The sequence below is a fragment of the Paramisgurnus dabryanus genome, chromosome 7 (assembly GCF_030506205.2).
Source record: "Paramisgurnus dabryanus chromosome 7, PD_genome_1.1, whole genome shotgun sequence".
Lineage (NCBI taxonomy): Eukaryota > Metazoa > Chordata > Actinopteri > Cypriniformes > Cobitidae > Paramisgurnus > Paramisgurnus dabryanus.
In genome coordinates, this window is record NC_133343.1 from 19,335,447 (window position 1) to 19,361,202 (window position 25,756).

Consider the following 25,756-nt stretch of genomic DNA (forward strand, 5'->3'; position numbering starts at 1 on the left):
CTTTAATGTTCTAGATCTGATGAATTTTAACTAAACCAAGCACTTCATCTATTTAAAACATCAAAAGAGAGGGTAAGTGGAGCAGAATAATTTTGCTGATGTACAGTAAATAAAGTTTTATTTTAACTACTCATAATGAACTTTTAACTCGGTTTCCATTATTCAATTTTACATATTTATAGTAGGGGAAAAGAGAGACGTTGTATAGCATTATATTTAATACTTATGTATTTAATGATAATTGTGCACTATAATATTTTCTAGAAGTTTTGTAACACCATTAAATCTGAACACAGGAACAGGTTGGAGATGCCACCTACTGGACATTTTATACATTTATAATCCACACTGATCATCATACAGTACACAAGTCACACAAAAAACCTGACTCAATAAACCCAGAAATGAACATGTGTTATTTAGATGACTATATATACTGTATAGTGAACATAATCTGTAACAAAACAAAGCATTGGCCTGATCTTAAAAGATCATTATTTAAAAACAGCTGCTCTATTTAATGCATCATAAGAGGCAACAATGACTGTATTTTTATAAAGCATATAAAAGGGAAACAGCGCTTTATATATTTGTCTCTATATGTCGAGTAATAATTAATACAAGTAAAAATTAATATTAATATTTTTAATAGAATAACAGCACAAGGGACAATGACAACTGCAATAAAAGTGAATCAAAAAAAAGTGACATTTTAAGTAAATAACTTTAAAGAATCAGGTAACAGAAACAAAATCAGCCAAAATTTCCATTCTACTGTACGTCAAAAAACACTTACAGTAAGTGCTATTTGTTTTAAGCTTTATAAAATACATTAAAAGGCAGGGAGCATTTTTATTTCCTTCAAGGAAAAGTACTATAAAATAAGTTACAGTACAGTGAATTTGTCTAAACTGACTTTGTTCCCGTCTTCCAGCCTTAAGTAAGCGTAGACATCGAAATATCAGAAGTACATCATACAGGAGTAAAAAGATGCTTTGTTCTTTTTATAAAAACTGTTATTTCCCCCTTTAAACAAGCAGGAAAACTTGCCAAGATGTCAATAATTACATAAAATATAGGTGTACGTGTTCATTATTACTATCACACGCTCACAATCACACACGCACGCTCACAATCACACACACACACGTTTTGTACAGCTTTCTCTGTTGTTCAAATCTTGCATATCAAATAACTTTTTATCTCTGTGCTGAAATAACTACATTTCTGTTCTAATTACTTCATGAGAATACAAAAAACAATACAGACAGATTCTTCATATTTGATGGTGTGGCCTAGGGGGCGCTCACACGTCGTCAGCTGGCAGGTGCGGGATGTTAAATCTTGGTCTTGTAAAGAAAGCCATCTTCTCTCTGTATTAGGAAAAAAGTAGGAGTTATTGTTGTGCACCATTCAGATGTTACTTCAAATTCAATACAGCTCAATTTTAAAGTCACAATGAAATTTAAATTAAAAAATCCCAATCCAATTAATTCTCGATGGATGAATTCAAGTCCAGCCCTACCTTTTTTCATCTTCCGTTTTATTCTGACTTTGAAAATTTTCACAGGAAAGGCCACAGATATTTAAACTGTGATGCTAGCATCTCCATTTCATTTTCATTTTTTAATTAAAATATGTGTTGGACATTTTGTAGTGTTTTTTAAGTTTTGCCTGAATAATTTGACAGCTTTGCCTATACTGTAACACTGTTTATGATAAACTTACTTAAACGTCTGAACGGGTAGAGGCTCTTTGTGGCTCTGTCCCCTCATTTGCATCACCTCCTTAGAGGCTTTACGCAGCCTCCTCTCAGCAGCTTCCTCCTGCCTTTGCTCCTGCCTGCTCTGCTTGGACTGTGAGAAAGTGGCAGACTCTTTATTTTACAGTAATAATTTTGCTGCGGCAGATAAAATCAATCAAAATACATTCTGAAATCACTAAGTATACAAAATAGACACACGAGTGTGAAAGTGACCAGTACCTGTCTCTGTGCCTCACGGAGCAGGTTTCTGAAGCGCTCATCTCGCAGGGCCCAGTGAGGGAGGTCCGATGGGCCGCGGGGGCCCTGCATGGGATCCTCCAGTCTCAGTTTAAGCTCTCGTAGCGCCGTCAGCTCCTCGCTCAGCTGCCTCTGACGTGTACGGCAGGCCTGGAGGTCCAGCTCCAGGTCCAGAGAAGTACGCGTGGGCTGCTCAGCCAGAGAGGAGCGATGAGACTGCTGCAGTCACATCAAACATACGTCAACACAATTCCAAAGCAAAAGACATTGAAGCCAATGCCCAATGTATGCGATTTTAACCTGTTTATATCGCAGAGTTCTTCGCTCCAGAGTGTTTCTGATGAAAGGGGATTTCTTTGGTAGAGTAGAGCTATCGCTGTCACTACGGTACAACTGTGAAAGACAAAATGTGAGGATAAGCGACAGAAAAAAAACAACACAACCGGTTTAACAATTCAGTCAGGAGCATCTTAAGCTCCTTTTGAATGTCATGGGTTTGTTGAAAATGTCATCACTTATTCAAACAATGATTTCTGGCATCCCCCAAAAATGTTGTTATTCATGACTTTGAGGTAATGTGCATGTGAAATCCAGGCTTAAGTCTCAGAATCTAATTATGAGATTATTATAAATTTGATTTCAATCACTAATTTTACATTCACAAGATATCAAGGTTATATTTTCACAGAATGTTCTTTACATTGTGTAGGATGATTTTATGTAGAAACAGCTAAATGATTTTAGCTTGAGTTTTTTTTTATACTTGTTTGTAAAAAATGTATTGGTTAGTTAAGTTTATGAGACTGTTGAATAGTGACATAAATTGCCTGAAAATAAGTTGGCTTTAGCTACCATATGAATGAAAACTGTGTTGCATTAACTGCTTTGACAACATCATCACACACCATAATAATACATTAGACACAAATGATGTGGGTGTGTGGCATGCGTTTTGACTTACCCTACAGACATACTGACTACGTGCTCCAGGTGAAAATGTCTGAGATCTCACTATTGTACTGCTACGCATGAACGGTGAGCTATGACCCCAACGCCCAGTCCTCTCTTTCGGCCGCATTCTCATTGGTTCTGGGAAGACTCCTTCTGTGTTGGTTGCCTTGTCCACCTGAAATATATTCAGATCAGTATAATGAATCTATGACATTGAGTGTTCCAAGTTTCTGCTCTAATTCCAGACCATGGGACCAATTCCCAGGGAATGCACAATGTAATGTTTAAAACGTAAATGCACTATAAGTTATGTTAGACAAAATTATCTAACATATTTTTTTTACTTTATGTCCACTATGCTGTTGAGTGTCACAGAATATTTAAGCAGACAAAAGCATTTAAGATTTAAGAGAGTAAAGCTTGAAATGTCCATTTTAAGTCCATTATAAGTGCAATTTCTGTGTTTTTTTTAAATACATTATTAGTCTCATAATCTTTTTAAAGTTTTATTTTACTCATCAATTTTACTTTAATTTCAATCTTTGACATGGCCTTACTTAGTCAATATTAAAAATATGTTCTTTATGTAGGAAGATTTGTCACCCTGGACCACAAAATCAGCCATAAGTAGCACGGGTATATTTGTACAATACATTGTATGTGTCAAAATAGTTGATTTTCCAAATAGTTTAAGAAGTAAAAAAATGTGTAAATAGTTGTATCGCGGCCAAATAGTTTCCAATCCTAAAAAAGCATACATCAAAGCTTATTTATTCAGCTTTTAGATGATGTATAAATCTTAATTTAAAAAAATGACCCTTATGACTGGTCAATGGTTCAGGGTCACATTTTTGGCAGAAAACAGTAAATGACTTAAAATGACTTTAGCTACACATAGGATTAAAAATGACCCATTGCTTTAAGTTTATTTCAATTTATAAATGAAATAAGTACTTTTTTTTTAAATAACTAAAGACTTCACACAGTTACTACATTTAAAAAATCTATCACAATACCTTTACAGCTATATTTCTCTCTGTGGGTTGTAGACAGCGCCTCTCAGAGGTCATACAGATACCTTCAGTACATAGACCCTCAGCACAGGGAATGACAAACGCTGTACTGTTACTGCAGCCACTGTCCACGGACTCAGCCTGCCAACTCCTGCAAAAAACCATAGCGGTTGCACGAGAGAAACTTTACCAAAAACATGTTAAAAGCATTAACCATGCGGACCTCTCAGAAACCGCCTCCCCCTGCTCCTCCTTTCTTTCCAGCTCCTCCAGCCCATCTTCACTCCTCTGTAACTCTTTCTTCATCTCCTCCAAACGAGTCACCTTTGACAACTACATGAAAATGGACAGCCAAGAGAAGACATGAATTTTTTCATGACAAGAGGAAATGATGTGGTGCGTTATTAAAATAATTACAAAAATGTTTGCAATGAGGTAACTTTTCAAAAGATCAAATGGTAAACTATTTTCCACTTTTTTACTTGAAGCCTCTCAGAATTTAAATTCAAAACAGAGAAAAAAATAATTTGTCAAAATTTTTCAGCAGAACCTTAAAACTAAGTCAATATTATAATGCTAGACTTGTTTTTAGACTTTACTCCTTAAATAAATGGATGTTTGGGAGCATTTGGAGAAAGTGTACCAATGTTCTTCATCCTCCTTACTGAGGTGAATATGTGTTCTGCTCTCACCTCAACCCGTCCTTGCCCATCCTCCAGCTCCTCTTCTTCATCCATTATGTGGCCGGGCTGACTGTGTTCAGGCCTGTGGTTTTCTGTGTTATGGATCTGCAGTTTGTGCCACTGGAAGATCATTTCTGTGTTGCCCGTACAGTCTGTCAGTGAGATCTGAGCAGAACCCTGATGCACAAACAAGCATTGATGCTTAATGCTCCAACACTACAGCCACCAGAAACCACTGCATCTATTTTGCACTCAAATTAAATGTTTTTTTTTATTATATTAGTCAATGCATTTTTTTATGTTACCAAAGCAACTTGTGAGATTCAATGAAAGCAAGAAAATCTACACAAAACTGTACAAAAACGTTCAGATTTTTTACAGGTTTACAACCTTAACTTCAGCAACTTTTTATAACTTCACAAAGTGTATTATCAGCAAAAGTATCTTACCAACAGTTCATCCTGAGTGAGTGGCCCCACAGCATAGAGGTGTAGCTGTAAGGCATGGGCCCTTGGGCCTGCTGCACTCAGGGGAATCCGGAAGCCCTCATTAAAGCTGAGAAGAGATTGAGGCTCCTGGGCCTTACAGCAGTAGTATGTGCATGGCCGACTGGAGTCCACCGGAAGAACGTGAATCTTTACAAATCTGAAAGAAAAAAAGAAAGAAAATCAAAGTTATAGGTGGACAATAACTGCATCTGTATTTCTGCATGCCATAACACAGCTATGGGGGATATGAGGGCGTTTATGAACATGATGGGATAACTTACACTTTGCATCCACTTTTAACAACAGCATTGCTTAAATTTCTCATCTGAAGGACATGCAGGAGCAAAAACATGCCATTTGCATCGTATCTGTAAAATAGCAGGTGATAAAGTAAATGATGAATGAATGAATGAATGTTTTATTGAGGGTTGAATGTGTATCGTGTGTAGGGCTTACAGAAGGCCAAGCTGAATCTGAAGTGGCTCTGATGATGTGACATCTTGAGCAAAAGTAACTTCATCTACTTCCTCTGTCCTGCTGGAAAGACGTAAAATGAAAAAATGACAACAAAAATCAAGTGAGCCTATTAGAGCATAACCAAGTCATTTTTGTTTGCTAAATCAAGAACGCTTTCTATCAGAACTGAGATGACAGAATTTTCATTTTTGAATGAACTATCCTTTTAAGGGGAAAAATGTTTTAACCTTCTACTCCAGGCTTCAAAAACTCCACTATCTGTTGCCAAAACATCTTCATTCACTCCTGCAGACACACGTCTTGCTCTTCTGCTGGTCCTGTTTGCACTCTTACAGCGCAGAGTCACTCCTACACAGAATTACATGTACAAACACACAAATATTAATAATTCGATATGGATACAGTCAACATTCCTGTTGCAATTCCTTTCCTCACCTGTGGAGCTGTGTGTTCCCTGGAGGCCTCCTTCTCGATGGCTTTTCCCCTCCAGTAGGTGCGCAGTGGCCGGGACTCCCACTTCCCCTTCCCCAGGAAGAGAAGTCTGCTGCTGTGTTTGGGTTTGACTCCGCATTCCCCTGCTGGCCACTTCCATGTACTCTTCAGTCATCTGAGCCAGAGGGCAATCCTGGGCAGCCGAGTGGTAGGGGGTATCCATGGGAGAGCTTGGAGGGGAGAGGGAGGAGAGCGAAGACCGAGACGAGAGCGAGGTGAGAGACTGCGGTGTGTCGTGGGAGCGTTTCGGGCCGAAGGCTGAACCGTCCCTGCCGTGGGTCTCCAGGGGGAGAAGGTAGCGGAAAGAAGGATCCAGAACATCAGAGCTGCCCTCTGGACGCTCATACTGGGGCAGGCCGTAGATGTCGGTGAAGCTGACGGAGCTAAGAGATCCACGGCTGGAGGCTAAAGAACCACGACTGGAGGCTAAAGAGCCACGGCTGCTGCTAGACGACACGGTCAGATTACTGGCTGATAGGCTACACAAAGAGAAAAATTATTCGGTCATGGTGGATGGTTCACTTTGTGTTTTCATAATGAACGTTTTCATTACACATTTAAAAATGCTGGGTAAATATAGGAAGTATAGGTTGATGTTACGAAAAGTGTGCGATTTACCTCTTTAGCTGAGAATGTAGATAGGTGGTGATACGAGTAGCCTCCTCTAGTTGTCTCATAAGTACATTCCTCTTCTCCTGCTGTAATATTCTACAAATAATGTAACAATGTTACAGATTTGCCACATTTAATAAGCAGTAAATCTTATATAACATAATTTCATTTTACAACTACACATGTAAGATATGAAAAGAGATACGCATATTGAAGCATTCTGAAAAGACCCTTATCTCGGCTAGAGATAGAAAGAGCAAAGCAGAACCAGCAGAAACACATCTGCTTTTCTCAACAGGGACATGAGGGCACCCGGTTTTACCTTTGCGGGCATCTATAAAACATTTACTAAACTATTTTGTTGGAAAGATTTTCAGATAACAAGTACATAATTCTACCACCATGTCGTGGATGGAAGTATTTAATGTTTATGAAACATGCTCTTCTTTATTGTCAAGCTATGCAACTTTAAAAGTATTTTTGCATGGTGGCCAAGTATAGGCTTCAGACTTTGCTTCATTGCTTGCCATATATTCTAATGAATTCAGTGCCAGTTAAAAGTAAGTACATGCCAATATTGGTACACTATCTTTAAGAGTTTCTAACAACATGTCACATGATTAAGTATCATTGTTGAATATTGAAAAGATGAGGTGAAAATGTCAGCATAAATGGGTGGACCCCAATCTATTGATATAGAATTCAATATAGAATTACATAAGGTCTACCTTCTGTTGTAAAAGCACACCATTTGTCTTCTCTAAAATTGAAGCACAATGACTCTGTACCACACAAACATAGCTTTAAATGTGCATGCAGACCTCTGGTTGGCTCCCTGACTCTGGACAATCTGGGCTTGGTGCACCTCCTCTTCCAGTCTGTGTTTCTCGTCCTGCAGCTGGAGCAGAGTCTCAGGTGAGTGCTGCTGCTGACTGAGCAGTGTGATCTCCTGCAGTAGAGCCTCTTTCTCTCTTAGCAGCTGCAGATAGTCCAAGTCCCTGTCAGCCTCTGCACGCCCCGACCAGCTCTCATTGTCCAGCTGTGCCATCTGATGCTGAATACTGGACAAACTAGAGAGAGAAAGAGAGAGAGAGAGACAGCAGAGAAGAAGCAGAGTAATAATTACTAGGCTGATATCCAATCCAGCAAATTACATAATCACGTCCACTACAAACGGGTGATTCTCACAAAATCCAGACTTAGAAGGTGTCCAGCATCAGCTTTTTTAAAAAGCCCTTGAAGCCAATTTTTTTGCACATATAAGATTAATGTCTGAACTTACTATAACCATTATTTTTAAAGGATTTAAAAAATATTCCCTATAGAATTTTTTTAATTTTTTAGATTATCACTATCAAAAAAATTATCATTACCGCAACATGATATAACATTAAATATATGCATTTACAAACTCATGTTTCGGTAATGAGAACTAGAAAGTTGTCTAGGTACTATGACAAACAAAATTTCAACTTTTATCTGGAGAGAAAAAATAAAGGCTGCATCCGAAAACTCTAAATTGCTGCTGCAGCTTTCCAAGGCAGGAAGGCATCAAGGCATGTCCGAATCTAATGTTTAGGCTTACTTCCTGACTCCTGAGATCTTGTCCCACCATGTGCGCGCATGGGGAATGTGATTGGTCAAGCCAGGTCGAGTTCGAAAAAATAAAATGGCGGCCAAGAATGCGTCTGGAGCACAAATTTTGTGTAAATAAATGTATAGTCGGTTTCTTTGGACGCACGTGCGCTGACGCGAAAAACGTCTGGATCCGAACTTTACTTCCGGTTTCGGTTTTTTTTTAATGGTCTGACTAGTTGCTAAACTGATCTCTTGAACAAATGCCTCGTTGAAAATAACAAATGTTTTGGTTTCCTAGGTAATCTATGTGTTGTTTTTTTGCTTGTTATATAAATAAACTACGTTTTAAGAACTTTGTTGTTATTTTAGCGGAGTTTACCGGAAGTTACGTGTGGACCACGACAGCCGCTTGTTTATGTTGTTACTGCTGAAACCGTCTATATTTTCACTTTTTACACCTTTTAATTGCATTTCTAGTGAGAAATAAGTATTGTAGTTTTCAAATATGTGATTAGTTATCACAAAGGCGCTCTCTGTTTAGATTTCAAACACGCTGCCTTTGAGGTGTGTCCGAAAGCGTTTCTCTTAGCTGCCTTCATGCCTCCGAAGTCATTGCCTCATGAGGCGGCGAGGCAACCAGTCAGCTGCCTACGTTTTCGGACGCAGCCAAGAACTGCTTTGGTGGTAGCCATCTTTTTTTTAAAATGTTAGTTCCTTGAGGACTTAAACAAAAATTGGTCTTTGGACACGTTTATATTCCTTATTATTGTCTCTAGATTTACCAATGATCACCAAATACCACATGTTTCTTTACTGTAAATGTTTATAGTATAACATGTACTGAAGCTTTTTATTTTTAAGATTTTTTTAATTATAAATATTTCCATGTCAAAGAACCCACATCCAGTCATGGACACGTTGCGATAATGAAAATGTTCTCCTTAAATGTGGAAAAAACTACAAAATTGGTTTGTATGATGTCATATGTGCAAAATAGTACATGAAGAGATGTTTTTAACTGTATGCTTCTTATTTTGATACTCTTACTTTGCACTTACTTTTTTTAATCAAAATGTTTCATGACACCTCATAAGTCTAATTTCATGAGAATCACCCAAACGTAAAAGATACTGTAAAATCATTTAACTGTCATAGAGGCCCATTTATTTATTTAATGTTTAAGTGATTTTTTCAGTGCAACCAAACAACTACAAATATGCAAAATGACACATTTGGAGTTAGACTCTGGATACACAAGGATTCAAAACCTTAATGCTAAATAAAGAAGTGATTTGGTGAACAATAATGGTGCATTTAATATTGCTGATGTGTTTCATGTGCAAAAAAGTTACTATTATAAAACAGCTTTATGTTTTTAAGTGAAATGACCATGTTTATGCATTTTGGAAGTCAGACATTGTGACTCAGTCAAAGAGCATGCAAGTTTCCACAGCTTTCTCTCTCCCTCTCTCTAGCTGACACTGTGGTTAGCTCTGTCGCCATGGAAACATGCATCTTGTAAAGTGGCCTGTACGAAGCCACATTTATAACACAGGAGCCAACTGCTAAAGCAACCATACATCCTAAAACACAGAGGAGCTTCCAAATGCAATACAGGCCACAACAATCCATCACTCTACGCACTTTAATATAAATTAAAGCTATTATAATCTAAAGTAAAGTAGTAGCAATATTATTTTATGGCAAATTAGGCAATAAGTGGGTTTTTATTAAATGCAGTTAATGAGGCACATGACCATCAAACTTTCAGGAAGTATAGTAAAGGGCCGTTCACATTATAACGATAATGATAACTATTAAAAATATCGTTTTGAAAATCGTTTTATATTAAAGAGAATAGCGGAGTTCACACCACAACTATAACGATAAAGATACAATAAACAATATCGTTGGGATCCCTTTCTAAGCAATTTTTTCCCACCTGATGAACGATAAACCATTGACAGCCAATCAAATCTATGTGAATTTCAAGTGCACGTGCACTTGAAATGACAGTGGAGAAGCTCATTGCTGAGGTCTATAACATAAAATTACCTCAGGTGTCCAGCGCTGATGCAGTCGCTGTGAAATTCACTACTTAATGCTTTTTTCCTACCACACTGGCTACGTCAAACAGTAAGATATTAAATTACACAATCTACTAGATTCACTGTTTAGCGTTACGCAAAACGCATTGTTGAGGACATCTGCTGGTTACCCGCTGTATAAATGCAACAAGAACAGCATATTCACATACTTTGTGACATGTAAACAATTGCAAAAGTTTTCATTACAAGAAATATCCAATATTAGTTAATGTATTTGCTTCAGTGCCACACGAGTGATCGATTTAGCACAAAGTTATTGTTATGCTGTGGACGCTAATATAGTTATAGTTATATTCAGGGTTCTAAATTAACTTTTTTGATCACCAGCCAATGTGGCTGGTAACTTTCTAAAGTTACCAGCCAATCAGCATTTCCACTAGCCAAATTTTTTCCGGTGAAAAAGAGAAATTCTGAATGCATTTGATAATTTTATTAACATTGTTGGTATGAAAAACACACATAAAGTGAGGCTTCTCCCAGCAAGGCTCTCTTCAATACGACCTCTCTTGGCAGTTTTAATTAACGTTAGACTCTCTGATGACTTTGGGCACTCTCATGTTCCTTTAGCCCTACTGCCTCAACTTTAAAATTATTTGTTCCCACCACAAATTGTTCGTTTCGTTTTTTCTTTCACGTACATGCATATTTTCAACATTATACAATGATAGCATTGATTAATAACTTATTTTTACAAGAATATTTTTACAATATTTTAAGAAACCAGTCATTGTAAGACTGCTATACTAAAATAATCTCAGCCATAGTTACTGCTAACTGTTTATGTATGTCCTAGTTAAACATTAGTAAACTAAATATTAATTTCATAAATGTGTTGATTTTCTCAGCAACAATGCAATTCTATAGACTTGACAGAGGTTTTCCTGAGATTTTTCCTCTAATGTATGAGACCTGACAGGGTGTGAGGATGTAGTTTCTTTTACCTCCCTTAAACTCATTATCTCTCCTTTTTGCTTCCCTTTCCCTGCTTTGCACAAAACATTTCTGATGTCCACAGAAGCCAATAATAATCGGTCAAAATAAGATTAACATTATAATTTAGAAACTTACTTTAGTTTCGTCATGTTTTTATAAGCTAACTTGATCGCGTGGCGTTGAATGCGGTTGTGCGTGGATAAACGCAATGACGCGCGGACATGGCTTTGTGCGTGTATGCGTCAGTGCGCCTGCTGCATCGCTTATTCGCTTTTACAAGCGTAAGTTGGGTAACTACATTGCATAGATCCTTTTTTGCCGCCATTATCTTTGTAAATGAATACACTAGTTAACTGCTAAAATCTTAACTTGAGATTTACACCGGGGCACAACAGATTTAGACTACGGCATGTGCCGCCTTCCTTGTGTGTTCTTGTGGATGCGCTCCATTCGTTTCCATGGTTTCTCGAGCTGGTTTCACTGCAAACTGCTCGTAGCCAATGGGTGTATGAAACATCATCACGTAGCATTACGGTACAGTTTTCATGGGAAATGTAGGAAGTACTGCCAGAGGAATAAATGTCCGAGAACAGAGCATTATGTATCATGCATGCAATGCCTCATGCATCACCGGCCAAACTGGCTAGTAAGTTTTTATTAACACCCGCCAAAAATAATTTTAACCCGCATTTGGCGGGTTGGCGGGTGTTAATTTAGAACCCTGGTTATATTGTGAACTGCCAATAAGACTGAATGCAGAAAATCCTCTTGGTCAGACATTTACTAATAAACTAATAGACAAAAACTAATCAAATATTTAAAGAAAAGTTGTCTAAATGATTCTAAGGAAAAACTGAAATAACAGCAAAATATTTATACATTATTTATTTGCTTTCTTCTGCCCACAACGTTGGCATCATCCCATACAGTAGTTAGCAATAACATTGCAATGCCCTGTCAATCACTCTAGAAAAGACCCTTGACATTTTTGATAGAAAATTTAAAAATCAAGTTGGTATATTATAAAATATAGCCTATATACAGTACTGTGCAAAAGTCTTAGGCCACAATTCCAAAATTTGATTTGTTAAATTTATTTTTTGTACAATATTTTCTGTATTTTCTGTTTGTATCTTAATGAAATAGATTGAAAAATAAATATTGATGGACATTAAAACTTCTAAAACAACCTGTCTGCTGGTGGTGGCCTATGAATTTTGCACAGTACTCTATATTAGAGCCCGACTGATATATTGGCAGGCCGATAATGTCTGCCGATAATAGGCATTTTCCAAACTATAGGTATCAGCATTCATAATGGCCAATAAATGAATATAAAAAAAAACAACGAAACAGCCTCCAACCATGTCATGAGTGTTGCCGTTGTATAGTTTGTCCACCAGAGGGCACTCTACAACCTCCCTGTTGGCAACACTCGTGTATAAGCGTTACACATCCTGCAACCTGCTAATCCAGCCAGAGTCGGGCAGAGAGAACAACCGTTAAGTTTAGTTAAAACTCACAAATAACTACAAATAACTAATGTTAGGGAAATCTGGTATTTTTGTTGCGCGTTTCTGGGAAAAATATCGGCCGATATATCGGAATATCGGATTTTAAACCCAACAGACATTTGTATCGGTATCGGCCTTCAAAATCCTTTATTGGTCGGGCTCTACTGTATATTTAGTGTATTATTGTTTGTATTGCACTAAATATAGATCTAATCCATTCATTTTAATAAATCCACTTACTTCTTCTTAGCCTCTTCATACTGCCAACTGAGTTTGACTCTGTCTGCTAGTACTGATGACTCCTGGTTACCAAACTGTAAGAGCACACATATTTATCAATTATAAAAAAGTCAAATATAAAGTTAAATGCTTCTGATTACACACAAAAATTGCATTGTCAAAACCCAAACCTTAAAATACGGAATTTGTATGTCATAAAAGGGCGCTGACTAACCTCTCCCATTAGATCCGTCTGGCAGCCAGCATCTGTGTACTGTTGAACACTACAAGAGTCACCCAGGGTTTCTGCATTGTTGTCCACTTCATTAATGGACTCACAGAAGTTTAGCGTCAGCTTTGCCAGGCTCTGTGGTCAATGAAAAACAAAACAATGAAGTGATATTTAAAGCAGTTCTCCTTTTGAAATTATTTAGGACCACAAGATGGCAGCACCTCACAAAATAAAAGCTAACTGATTGGAAGCTGAAGGTCTCAAAATGACTTAAATGACTTACATACAGGCGTTTTATGTATTATGTATACATATTCTTGTATACACAGTCCATTTAAGCAAATCACGATATTGAATTGAGAAGCAAAAATACATATTTACAAGATTTAAGTAAAAAAAATTATATAAATAATAAAGCTCATATATTATTATATATATATATATTATTTAGAATAATTTTCATTTTTAAGTAAACTATTCCATTAACAACAAGGACTGTGTGTAGTCACCTGGATGAGGTCCTGCCTCTCCTTCTCGCCAGTGCTGATGGTCTTTTTAATGCTGCGGAGCTCGCTGAAGATGGCCTGTGCTTCATCTAACTTATAGTTGGTCTGACTGCTGGACATCTTCCGGTCAATTCTGCTCATGACAACACAGAAAAATTAAATATGTGTGAGCCAATTAACAATAACTGTCAATTTGTGACACGGTCTGTAAAAATCCAGCTAAAGTCATTTTTTGTGCTTTCTTATTTTCTACATTAAATCATCCTACAAAATGTAAAGAACAGTGTTTAAAAAATATCTTTAATATTGACTGAGTAAAGCCAAGTTTGAAATCAAGGACAGAAGCAAAACTTTAGTTCTCCAAATCTCGTAATTCGATTATGAAACTTCATCGTGGATTTCAGAGACAGGGTCACATTTGTGGTACTCAGGAAATACATACATGGAAAATAGCAGCAAGCAGAAGTAAAAATACATCAGAAATCGTAAATTATTTGGTAAAGTAAATGTGGCACATCTAAATGTAGATTGAGAACGCAAGGTTTTCAAAAGACATTGTGTTCTTTTCACCATGGCCTTGCACCGACTGCGTCTGGACGTGTATGTTCACAAACATCTAAATATAGTTTAAAGAATCTTACCCACCCGTCCCACTCAACTAATTATAAAGAATTAATCTAGCAATGACATCATGACTTATTTTTGCCAAACAGTGTGTTAATTTACCACAATCAAATTACCATTACTGCTCCACGCAGTAATATTATGTTAAAACTTGTGAATTTCTCTCAAATGAAACCGTGTGCAGCAGTAACCGTGAGGTTATGTTTATTAAATCTTGCCTTAGTGACCTGTCTAACAGACTGGTTAACCATTTAGCCATGCTAAAATAATATTGATTTAACTTAAACCAGCTTCTGGTCTCAAAGGCATAATAATTAGTCATGTGAAATAGGAGATCACCACACTAAAACCCTCCCGTCTGGGAATGTCTGTCTTCTAAAGCACCAAAGCACTGTGGGATATATATCCTCCACCAAAGTGTAAAACCTGAAATGATGGGCATTCTCAGAATACCAATCTGGAAACAGGAATATATAGACTAACAGGCTTAAAAACGGTATAAAATGTAGCATCAAATCATGTAGAATGATTTACAGTAAATTACAAAAAAATAAGCTGGGTTTTAAAATACTGGGTCACATATACAGTAACAACACATGTCCAATAAATGATTGACTTGCAGAAATTAACATTTTTTAAGACTTATCTTAACATAAGTCTGTATTTTAACATCAACAAAAAAACCATCAACTGGTTTCTGGACTCTTGCCATAGTCCCACTTCCTCCAGGCCACCCTCCTCCAGCAGCAGGTACTGTCAGCTTGCCTGCCCTGCCTCTTCCTCTCCACCTCTCCACACAAGCAGGGCTTTGTTTCCCCCTCCAAACCTCCAACCCCAACCTTTCAGAGCCCAGCCTGACCAGGACCTGAACCTCACAGGCTACTACGGGCATCTGCCCACACCTTCCACCCAACACCTTAGCACACGACAGGGTACTGACACAGAACATGCATGGTGGCCAGTTTAGTAAGACATGGGGGGAGCAGGATGAGAAGGAAGAAGTGATACAAAAAGAAAAGAAACCGATTTTGGTTTGATAGGTAAAATCAGCCAAATTCCAAAAGCCTCAAAGGTTAAAAGATCATTATAAATAAATTCTCTATATCAACACATTTTTCTATTACTTTTTGTTAAAAGTGACCCTGCCTGTAAAAGCCAAGCTTTTTTATTTACAGTTTTCTTACTTAAATTATCCTACTTAATGTGAACAATATTTTATAAAACAACCTTGACATCTTTAATATTGACTAAAGGCATGTCAAAGACTGAAATTAATGTGAAATCAATGAACAATGAATCAATCTTAACTAGATTATGAGACTGAAGCCTGGATTTCATAGACAGGGTCACAAATAATTTAAATTACCATGCTTATATTCTCAGATATTTTACTCTTTGCCATCAAAGCTACAAACCCAGCTGGCTACACTGAAGGTGAAATTAGTAATTTCAGCATCAAAAATGTTACAGAAATAAAAAATGATGCTTGTAAAACAGGTTCCCCAAACACTCCCTCCGCTGCCCTCAAAATCACACCATTGGTTGAGCCAATGATCAAAGAAACAAATCAAAGTAACTATTAGATTAGTTAATATACAGTTAACTACAGTTCTCTTTGCTTATTACACGGCTTGTTGGATCGATTGATTCTGATTGGCCAGTCGGAACATTTGCAGGTTTGTTATTCCCAGATAACAACCACTCAAACCCGAAAAATACACTGTAACCCATATGCAGCAAATAATTTTGACAGGTACAGTTTAATATTACCAAAAAATTATACATAAATTATGTCTTTTAAAAACATATATGACATTATATTTATAAAAATTATTAAACCAAATAGTTTGTTTGTGACATTTGAACGTCTTAAATCGAAAGTAAACGGGTTTTCCTCACCGAAGGTCTGCATTTGTTAAAAATGAGCAAATAAATAAATAAATATGATTAAATGTAATGTTCCTTACCTAACTTATGAGGTAAATAGCCATGTAATACACATTGTTCTCGCAAAATAAGCCCCTTCTGTGTTATTCAAGACCCACCAATGTGTCATAATCATGATTTCTGCGATAACAACCGGCGGTCTATACATTATAAACTTACATATAAAATTCATAAAACTGACTTAGTAATGACTTCATACTTCTAAATTAAATAATACTAAGTAAATATAACAATATAGTAGGGCTGGCTATCGATTCAAATGTTCCAGATCGATTCGATTTCGATTCACAGGCTATCAAATCGATTTGATTTCGATTCCGGATCTCGGGTCAGTTTTTATACTCGATTTTCGATTAAACTCAATGAACAGCAGTTTACAAGTGGGTAATTGATAAAAAATATTAAAAGCCACAACACTATCGTCGTCGTTTTGCTTGCAAAATCTTAAATGCTTTCATCCCTCTGACTTTTTATGTGAAGGTGCCATCAACGTCGATGAAGCACATGAAACCGCCATTTGATAACATCACAAAAAAAGAGTGTGACATCTAGTGAAGAAGACTAGTAATTATATTAACGTTAATCTTAAGTTCAATGTTTGCGGAAATAAATATGAAAGAAAAAAATCGACTTTGCTCTTTGAAAATCGATTTTGAATCAACCACGTAAAATCCCCCCGATTAATCGAAAAATAAAAAAATTTGCCCAGCCCTACAATATAGTAAAAAACTAGTGAAAGCAAGCAGTAAAATTCAGTTAAATTAAAGGGACAGAAAGTAGGATTTACCCCCATCTAGTGGTGAAATTTTATATTGCATTCAAACGAATAGTGCTCTCTAGCGCCTCGCTTTTCCAAATGCGTGTTGCAACTACGGTAACCGTTATGTAATCACTGATCTCATTGTACGTTTCAGCTGGTTCACGTGTTCTGAATGAAAACGAGTTGTGGAAAAGCTTTTTCTCCCTCTCTGCTATTATAGTTTATCAATTCGACGGAAGGACATGGAAGCCTCCTTGGACTAACCCGTTAAATGTAAGTAAAAAGAAGAAATTCTAAGCTTACAAAGAAAAGATCACTGGCAAAGGTCATTTGACACCAACGAGGACATATTTATGAATAAAGACATTGATTTTAATTAATAAAACACTAAAAACCCTACTGTCCCTTTAAACTAGCCATGTACAATTTATCAACAAATCTTAACTTTCACTTGGATAAAAAATCTTAATGGCAAAGCATTTTGAGAAAGAGTTTGAGATTTACATGCAACATTTATACACCGTTTATTTAAACTCCCAAAGCCACCTGACCCCCAGCCCTGTTAGCTGCAAAAGCGTATTTCGGGATTACCGTTTAGACATCGGTGCAAATTAATCTTTCACTGTAGTACTAAAGGGAATTTTAAATGTCTGTTTTCTGGAATGATGGTGAGATGTATGATTGTGTGTGATTTGTACAACACAAAGATAAACAATTCTTCTTCCAGCCTATTTTTATTTAAAAACCAACAATACCCCAGGCTCAGATACTTCAAAAAGGAGCTCCCATTTTCTTAGAGCACGGAGTAAAGAGTTATTCTTACTATTCTGGGAGCAAGCAGAGTTGTGTTCTATCTAAGAGATAAGAGCCCTGACTGGGATGCAGGAAGCATGGAGGAATTTGCTGCCAGATATCTCTGTGTTTTTCAAAATGCTTTCAAGCACTTTTTGCCCCCTCCTCATCTCTTCCCACCCCACCTCTCTCTATAACTTTCTCTCCCCCCTCCCTACCGAACTCTTCCTGCCTTGGCAACCCACGGTCAACTGGTGCATCCTCTTCCTGAGGTGGAGTCTCCTTTTCCAGACACACAAAAAGGTGGGAGTTCATGTTAAATCCCCACACACATTCCCGAATGACTTTAAAAAACTGATCAAAAGAAAACTAAGCTAGCAAACAGTAACTGCACCTGATACAAATTCTTAACATAAACTAAAAATAGTATGAGAACGGTATGCTCAATCAGAACACTTTCATTTGGGAGCAGGTTTTTAACTTTAGAGTTTGGTATCTAGTTACTGTTTGTTTGCTGCTCCACTGAACTGAAAAAATAGTGAAATTAGGGTTGAAATTACCCTGGAACGCTTAAGCGAGCTATAACTATAAGGACTTTTATGTCACAGTATACTGTAGACCTATAATATAGTATATTAATGGCTTTGGGAAAGTCACATAAAATAGTATGAAATCAAAAACAAAAGATTTTTACGGAAACACTTGTCTTAGTAACCTTTCATTAAAATGCAATAGCTTGCTCTGCCTCTAAAATGTCTTTATAACTAATGTCACCAGTTCCTCTTACTTTTAACCCCTCCTACCGAATATCAATTGCTGACGGTCAAATTCCAATACTTCTTCTCATTGAATATCCAGTTTAACCCACAAATACAAGGTAAATAGTTTGCGAATACCGTTTTAGACTTTTAAAGCTGATCAGAGAGACTGGATGAGTTTGGTTATTAGTGTCACAATCACTCTGTGATGGAGATCATAACAAACACTGACTTAAATCTGATTTACGTACAGTTTTTACTTTGTTGCTATATTTGAAACCATGCCAAGTAATATTTTTTTAGATTTGTTTTTGTTAAAGCTGTACCTCATTTTGTAATTTCAACTTACGGTATGTTTAGTGCAAACATACTACATCCATCTGCGTTATTAAAACTAAGTATTAAACGAAATATAACTACACAGTTTTAGAGTTCTGTCTCAAGTTTAAAAATAGAAATCGATCCACTTTCTGTCAATGTGCAAATTCTACCTGACATCATATGCAGAGTCTCCTTTGATGTGTGCTTGCTGAGCACATTCAAGAAACTAAAGTTTCGTAGAGACTCAATAAATTCACATTCCCATATACGTACAAATAGCGATAAGCAAAATGGAAAACAGGAAAAAAACAAGCAGGAAAACAATCTGAAGAAAGTTTTTAAAATGGTGAGGTACGATGATGAAGAATCACAAAAAGAGAAGGGGACGAAAAGATAAAAAATAGAAACTCTACGAGAAATAATAAATTCGTATTTTGTAGTGTATGAAGACAATGTGACTAGTGCTTACTTGCTCTTGGTTTGTATAATGTTACAATAAACAACAGACAAATATATTCTGCTCTCTAGATATCTAGATAAGCCCTTTTAAAGCTTATTGAATTCCTCTACACCAAGTAAAACTTGTTAGATCACTTAAAAAATTGTGTATTGTCAGAAAAAATGGTCACTGGGGCAGTACCCTTTATAAAGATCCCAATATGTACAATTTAGGTACAGTTATGCACTCTTTGGTACCAGTATTACCAGTGGGCCCTTTATCTTTATTTATATAATACTTTTCGGGTCTATTTTTAAGAAACATGGCACTTTTTTCCCTGATATGCAGACTACACGCAACTCTATCTGCCTTTGAAAAAAATGCAAATTCAGTGTCACCTTTGTTGAGATGTCTTAAGGATATAAAAGTCTGGATGGCCTCCAATTTCTTAAAGTTAAATGAAGAAAAAACTGAAATAATTTTGTTTCAACCTGGTGGTACAATTAATACCGGTGACTTAAAGTCGTATGTGAAGCCCATTGTAAAAAAACCTGGGTGTTTAAATGGATGGTGACTTTAAACTAAACAAACATATTAATTTGGTAGTTAAATCGAGTTTTTATAAGCTAAGGCAATTATCATTCATGCTTTTATATCATCCCACCTGGACTACTGTAATAGCCTTTATGTAGGCATTGGTGAGGCATCTCCAACCCGTTTGCAGTGGGTACAAAATAAGACTGCACGCTTAGTAGCGGGGACACACAAGTGAAAACACCTACAGTATATTGGCTTCCCTTCACTTGTTGCCCGTTCATTTCAGAATTTATATTAAGATCTTAGATTTAGTTTTAAAATCAATAAATAACATTGCTCCTAAATATCTTTCAGATCTGTAACAGTCCTGTGCTCCATCCAGAGCACTCGGGTCTGCTGGGCAACTACTTTTAGTCTCCCATAATGCAAGATTAAAGAGCAGAGGTGACGGTGCCTTCACAGTAGTGGCCCGAAACTCTTTCTACTTATATGAACTGTTTAGATGCAAATGTGTACTTTTTGAAAGGATACTGCCCCAGTGACTGTTGTGGACTATTTAGTCACTATTTTTGTTGCACATTTCTCCTACATAAGCTGGAGTATTGTTTATGCTTTTAGCACAAACCGTGAAGGTCACAAGCTAAATTGAAAAGGAAAATCATCCTTATACTCCTTCTGTGGAACAATAAGGAAGGGGGGACAATCGCGCCCAGGCACGGTTGGTCCGGTTAGGTATAATAGTGTGCTTACAGTAAACATAGAAGACTATCAAAGGTTCTGTTTGTCTGTTTGGCAACTTTGGTACTCATCCACTTTAATTATATAAGAGAGAGCACCTAATGCATACAGTACATTATGCCAAACCTTGGTGTTCCACAAAAGAAAAGAGATTATATGTGGCGATCTGAGTTAGGGATTTTGTATATGAGGAAGGGTTGAGTTTAACTCACTCCTGTAGTGTCTCCACTCCCATTTCCTTGTATTGCAGCTCCTGTCTCATCTGAGCCAGCTCCTGTTTGAGTCTGGAGAGCTGTGGACACAAGAGACAGGTCAATAGACCTTAAAACACATAGTGGGATTCCCTCAGACACATCACTGCAAAAAAGTTGAGTCATCATCAGAGAGACATGCCTAATGTTTCCCGACCCGCCCAGCACACACACAGAAACTTAAAAAAACCTTGAACACACATACAGTCCTCCCAAAACCACAACCGAGGAATGTAGGGTCATTCAATATAAAGTTAAACCACCCAAATATGAACACCCATACTGCAGTAATCTACACCCAGAAATAAGAGCATTTTACAGTAAGTGCTAGGTCACCATACACATTAAAATATGCTGGGTTTTTTCCAACCCAGCGTTGGGTGAAAAAGGTACAAACCCAGCTGTTGGGTTAGATTAACCCAGAAAATTTGTATAATATAATTAAAACAAGCCAGTATAGGTTAAATAAAAAAAAAATAACCAAGCATTTTTTTAGAGAGTAGAGAAAATATGACATAATATAGGTGTCAACATTATACAAAACAACTCAAAGTACTTTATACATTTTTGTTTGCTTTTTTATGTTAAAAGCGTTATTTGTGACCGTCAAAGTGGCCAAGTGCAAGTCTTCATACACAGGCCAGTGATCCTATCACAATACCTCTTCCTGTAGCACAGCAAAAATCAAGAGCGATTCGGTGAACTCTCTAATAGAGAAAACCCAAACCTAGGCCTCTTGTTACTAAAGTTGCCCCCCAAACACATACAAACGCAAAATCAACCCAGCACATGAGGGCCTGACGTATGAAGCATTGTTCTCAGAGGATAATAACTTACCCGCTCACGCCTACAGGCGATTTCCGCTTTGATTTGGTCAGGGTCATATTTTGCATTTGAAGAGGAACCAGAATGAGCTATGTGAGAGAAAAACAAGAGATTTTAAAAATTATGGAAAACTGAGAGACAGGCACATAAAATTTAATTTATAACTATGATCCAGCTGTTCTATCCAGCAAAAGATTATTTATTTATTTATTTATTTAAATGTATTTTTTTACACCATTTCAGCATCTATGGCTATATTCATGGCAAGAACCGGTTTATCTATAAACAGTTAAGGGCTCGTTATAGTCGTGCGTAGGTCCTACGGCGTAGCCACGACGGCGTAGGTTCGGCGTCGGTTTTCATTTATACTTTTGCGTCGTCGTCCGCGTTGACGTGCAAACACGCGCGCAGACCGCTGGTAGGCAGTACCCACGCGTGTAACCACAGTAGCAGCGTGACCGTCAGAGAAGAAGAAGCTTGGCAAGTTAACCAACAAACGAAGAAGAAACAGCAACTTGTTGTGTATGATTTGAGAAGACCAGCAATGATGGAAGGAAATAAACAGCGACTTTTGTAGCAGTTTGAGTTAAATCACTCTTCAACTTGGTTCATCTTTGTTTTCACCGTCACAAACGGAAATACCTATGAAGCAGTTTTTTTACCTGATGGGAGGTGGATGGACCGATGGATTCTGGTGGACCAATCATAGCGCTTGCGGTCCTGTTAAAATTTTTGCGAGGTGTGCGTCAGGCTACATAGCTACGGCACAGAACCTACGCACGACTATAAATCGGGCTTTAGTCTAATCTATACACAAGTTGGTGAGGGACAATTTGGCATCTCCAATTTACCTAATCTGCATGTCTTTGGACTGTGGGAAGAAACTATAGTACCCGATGTAAACCTAAGCTGACACATGGAGATTTTTTTTTCATAAATGTTATACTCTGACACTTTTGAAAAATAATTTTGATTCTGTTGTTTACAAAAATCCATAGTATTTTACAGTACCATGTCGAGAAAATCCCTATGAATCCATAACAGTTATTTTTAAGGGACAGGTCTGAATGAATTCAAAGAGGTGTTTCAGTAAAATACAGGAAGCGAAAGCAAATCTGCTGAATGGTGGTAGGAAGGGGAGGAGAAGGTGTGCTGGGAGAGGAAGGGAGGAGTGCACGGATTTATGGGTGAGGAAAGAAACAGATTTCAGCCAATGAGTGACAACGAACCAAGCCTAGAGTAATAATGACTTCATTGAAACCTCACACAATATGACTAATAGACTGGCACAGCTGTAGATTGCTGAATCAGCAGCGTGTGATCTTTGCGTTGCAAAATCGTCAATTCCCAATCACTCTTCTTCAAGCTAAATCAACTAAACAACTTTATAATCCAAATTTACTCAATCAATATAATAAATTGATCATTATGTCATAGTACAAAGCTTCAGTTGAATTATTTTTCATTATTTTTCCCCATAATATTTTTTTCTTGTTTGGAGCATACATTTAACAAAGTTAGCATATAAAGAGTTTGGTTCCAAAACGCAATAAACGCCATTTTTGAAAAAAATGAGTTATTGCCAAAATCAGTATTATATCAGGTCAGTATTTAAAAGTAAATTCTTAATTTTACGCAAAATCCAATATCCGCCATGTTATTCTGTCATCTTTTCTCCCTTTTTCCCCAAAACACAATAAATGCCACTCCTCCTTTTTTACAGAATGCAATAAATCCACTCCACAAATTACAGCGCACCATTCCACGCAATGTAAACAAACAATGGCGCCGCGTTGAGTACACAGAGTCCTAGTTTTCCTTATCTACTTTGTACTTCTTGATCAACAAACAAACAAAAAATGAAATAATACTTTAATAGCATGATAAACCTGTGGTTTTCTGTGAGGGGAAAGAAACGTAAGCCATCAACATCTAAAGGCTTACTCGGGAGACGATCGCTTGTTCTCCCGACAGCATCTAGCTTCTCTCGTCCTAACCATAGACTGTTAAAAAAAATGGATGACGCGACGTCGCCTCCCACCATTGTAATGAATTGAAGCCAAAAATGTCCGACCACGGTCGCCGCCATGTTACGTAAAAACGTCAGTTTGGAGCCAAGGCATGCGCAGAAGGAATCGTCCGTGGAGCCAGAGGCGGAGCCGCAGTATCAAACTTCCGCCCAAACGCTTGCGCGACCAATTCAACTTCGCCAATCATAACGACACGCCCCGTTTCTATAGCATAAAATTACTAGCTAAAATGAAACTTATCACAAAAATTAACAATTTAACATATATCAGCGTGATAACAACTACTTGAAAGGACCAAAACCATCTTTCGGAAACTTTTATTGGAAGTGTAAATAATTTTTTTATTTAGAGCAGAGTCCCATTCGTTTCAATGGAGAGGGCGGGGTTTATGGCTTGTACTGCAGCCAGCCACCGGGGGGCGATCAAAGAGCCAGAGGCTTCACTTTTCAAGGCTTATGAGGCACACCCGGTCCTAACACATTGACCCCAGGGGATCTTATGAAAAACTTTCCATAATTTTACTCAAAGTCAACGAAAATCACAGCTCATCGCTGTGATTTTTAGAATTTTGACAAAAAACTTGCATTTTGTGGAAAAAAGAATTCGTTTTTATAATAAATCTTTGAAAATCAAGTTATGGATTTGAATTTTTTATGTTTTTGTAACCTAAAGATGCTATGTGAAAGTTTGTAACAGAAAATAGTGGTTTTCATCTTGTCACTTTCTTGGTATAGAAAACATGTTTTTACCGAAATTTGTCAAAATGGATTTATTGCGTTTTGGAACCAAACTCTTCATATATTTTCAAATACTACTAAGGTTATTAAAGGCAGAGTGCAAGATCTCTGAAAGCCATTGTTGATATTTGAAATCACCTAAACAAACATGCCCCATACCCTAATAGAATCTGGACCTTCTTTTGACAGACCACACATACGCAACCCAGGCAAGATGTAGGTTAGTAGCCCGCCCCTTACTGCTGACTGCATACAAGTGTGTTTTGGTACTCGGCCTGACTCCCTTTTCCAAACTGTTTTTCAAAAATCATGCACCCCGCCTTTAAATAAGATTATTAAAAATTTGTAGTAAAGTTTATGCAAAAAGTAAAGTTAACGTTAAAGTAACTTTGCTTCGGCGGAACTTTACTTCCGGTTCCTGTTTGTTTAATGGTCTGACTAGTTGCTAGACTCTTATAACTTATCTATCAGAATAAAAGGTACAAAAGCTGTCACTGTGGCCATAACTTTTCAGTAAGTACATTTGTACCTAAACATTGCACATTAGTGAGGTACATACTGGTACATATTACATATGGTATGAATAAGAAGCCTTCAAACTGGCCACTTAAAGTTAGTAAAAGAAAGAGGGAGGTGCATGTGTATCTCACAGCTGGTGATGGATCGGTTATCATCCTGGGTAAGCTGGTTGAAGAGCTGCATCTCTTGCTGGGCCAGCTCTAGTCTTTGCTGTTTGATCTGATACATCTCTTTCTTGGCATTGAGAGCTTCCTGTGCCACTACCAGATATTCCTTTAACATGCGCTCCTGCTCTTGGCGCCATTGTGTCCGAGGATTCTCTATCTGGGTTGTCTCTGAGGGAGAAAAAAACATCATCCCACAGTGTTAAAACTAACCAACAATACTTACAAAAAATTATATGAAAAGAGGTTTAAAAAGGCACACAAATAAACAACTATTATAATTATGTGGTAAGAGTTCAGGAAACCTGTATTACACTATGAGAATGTTAGTTTTTTATATATCTTGATCGCTTTTATATTTTCTACAGTACCAGCAGTGAAATGCACTGTAGCTTTGATTTATGCAAGCAGCAAAAATCTGACTTTTGGTATAACAACATTAAAACTGTTTAATTTAATTTGAGTCAAAAGTCCAAAAAAAGTAAATTTTGGGGGTCTGAAAGATC

General features: G+C 37.2%; 1 protein-coding gene across 3 annotated transcripts in view; it reads right to left on the bottom strand.

Annotated features, from left to right (window-relative positions):
- Positions 1 to 630: 630 nt before the first annotated feature.
- The window catches only part of wwc3 (WWC family member 3), a 50,273-nt gene continuing 25,147 nt past the window's right edge, over positions 631 to 25,756 (bottom strand). Inside the window, exons 3-23 of one of the 3 annotated variants that reach the window (XM_065264645.2) lie at positions 25,218 to 25,421; positions 21,813 to 21,889; positions 20,937 to 21,016; positions 13,812 to 13,941; positions 13,306 to 13,437; positions 13,092 to 13,165; positions 7,540 to 7,788; positions 6,725 to 6,814; positions 6,050 to 6,585; positions 5,842 to 5,962; positions 5,594 to 5,671; positions 5,419 to 5,505; positions 5,099 to 5,294; positions 4,659 to 4,826; positions 4,190 to 4,299; positions 3,970 to 4,117; positions 2,964 to 3,128; positions 2,303 to 2,395; positions 1,985 to 2,221; positions 1,729 to 1,856; positions 631 to 1,373 (exon numbers count right to left, since the gene is read on the bottom strand). In XM_065264645.2, coding sequence (XP_065120717.2) covers positions 1,307 to 1,373; positions 1,729 to 1,856; positions 1,985 to 2,221; positions 2,303 to 2,395; positions 2,964 to 3,128; positions 3,970 to 4,117; positions 4,190 to 4,299; positions 4,659 to 4,826; positions 5,099 to 5,294; positions 5,419 to 5,505; positions 5,594 to 5,671; positions 5,842 to 5,962; positions 6,050 to 6,585; positions 6,725 to 6,814; positions 7,540 to 7,788; positions 13,092 to 13,165; positions 13,306 to 13,437; positions 13,812 to 13,941; positions 20,937 to 21,016; positions 21,813 to 21,889; positions 25,218 to 25,421 — 3,170 coding nt within the window. In that variant the 3' untranslated portion in view covers positions 631 to 1,306. Of the gene's footprint in view, positions 1,374 to 1,728; positions 1,857 to 1,984; positions 2,222 to 2,302; positions 2,396 to 2,963; positions 3,129 to 3,969; positions 4,118 to 4,189; positions 4,300 to 4,658; positions 4,827 to 5,098; positions 5,295 to 5,418; positions 5,506 to 5,593; positions 5,675 to 5,841; positions 5,963 to 6,049; positions 6,586 to 6,724; positions 6,815 to 7,539; positions 7,789 to 13,091; positions 13,166 to 13,305; positions 13,438 to 13,811; positions 13,942 to 20,936; positions 21,017 to 21,812; positions 21,890 to 25,217; positions 25,422 to 25,756 lie in introns of all 3 variants that reach the window. The other 2 variants (XM_065264646.2, XM_065264644.2) reach the window with 2 other exon arrangements.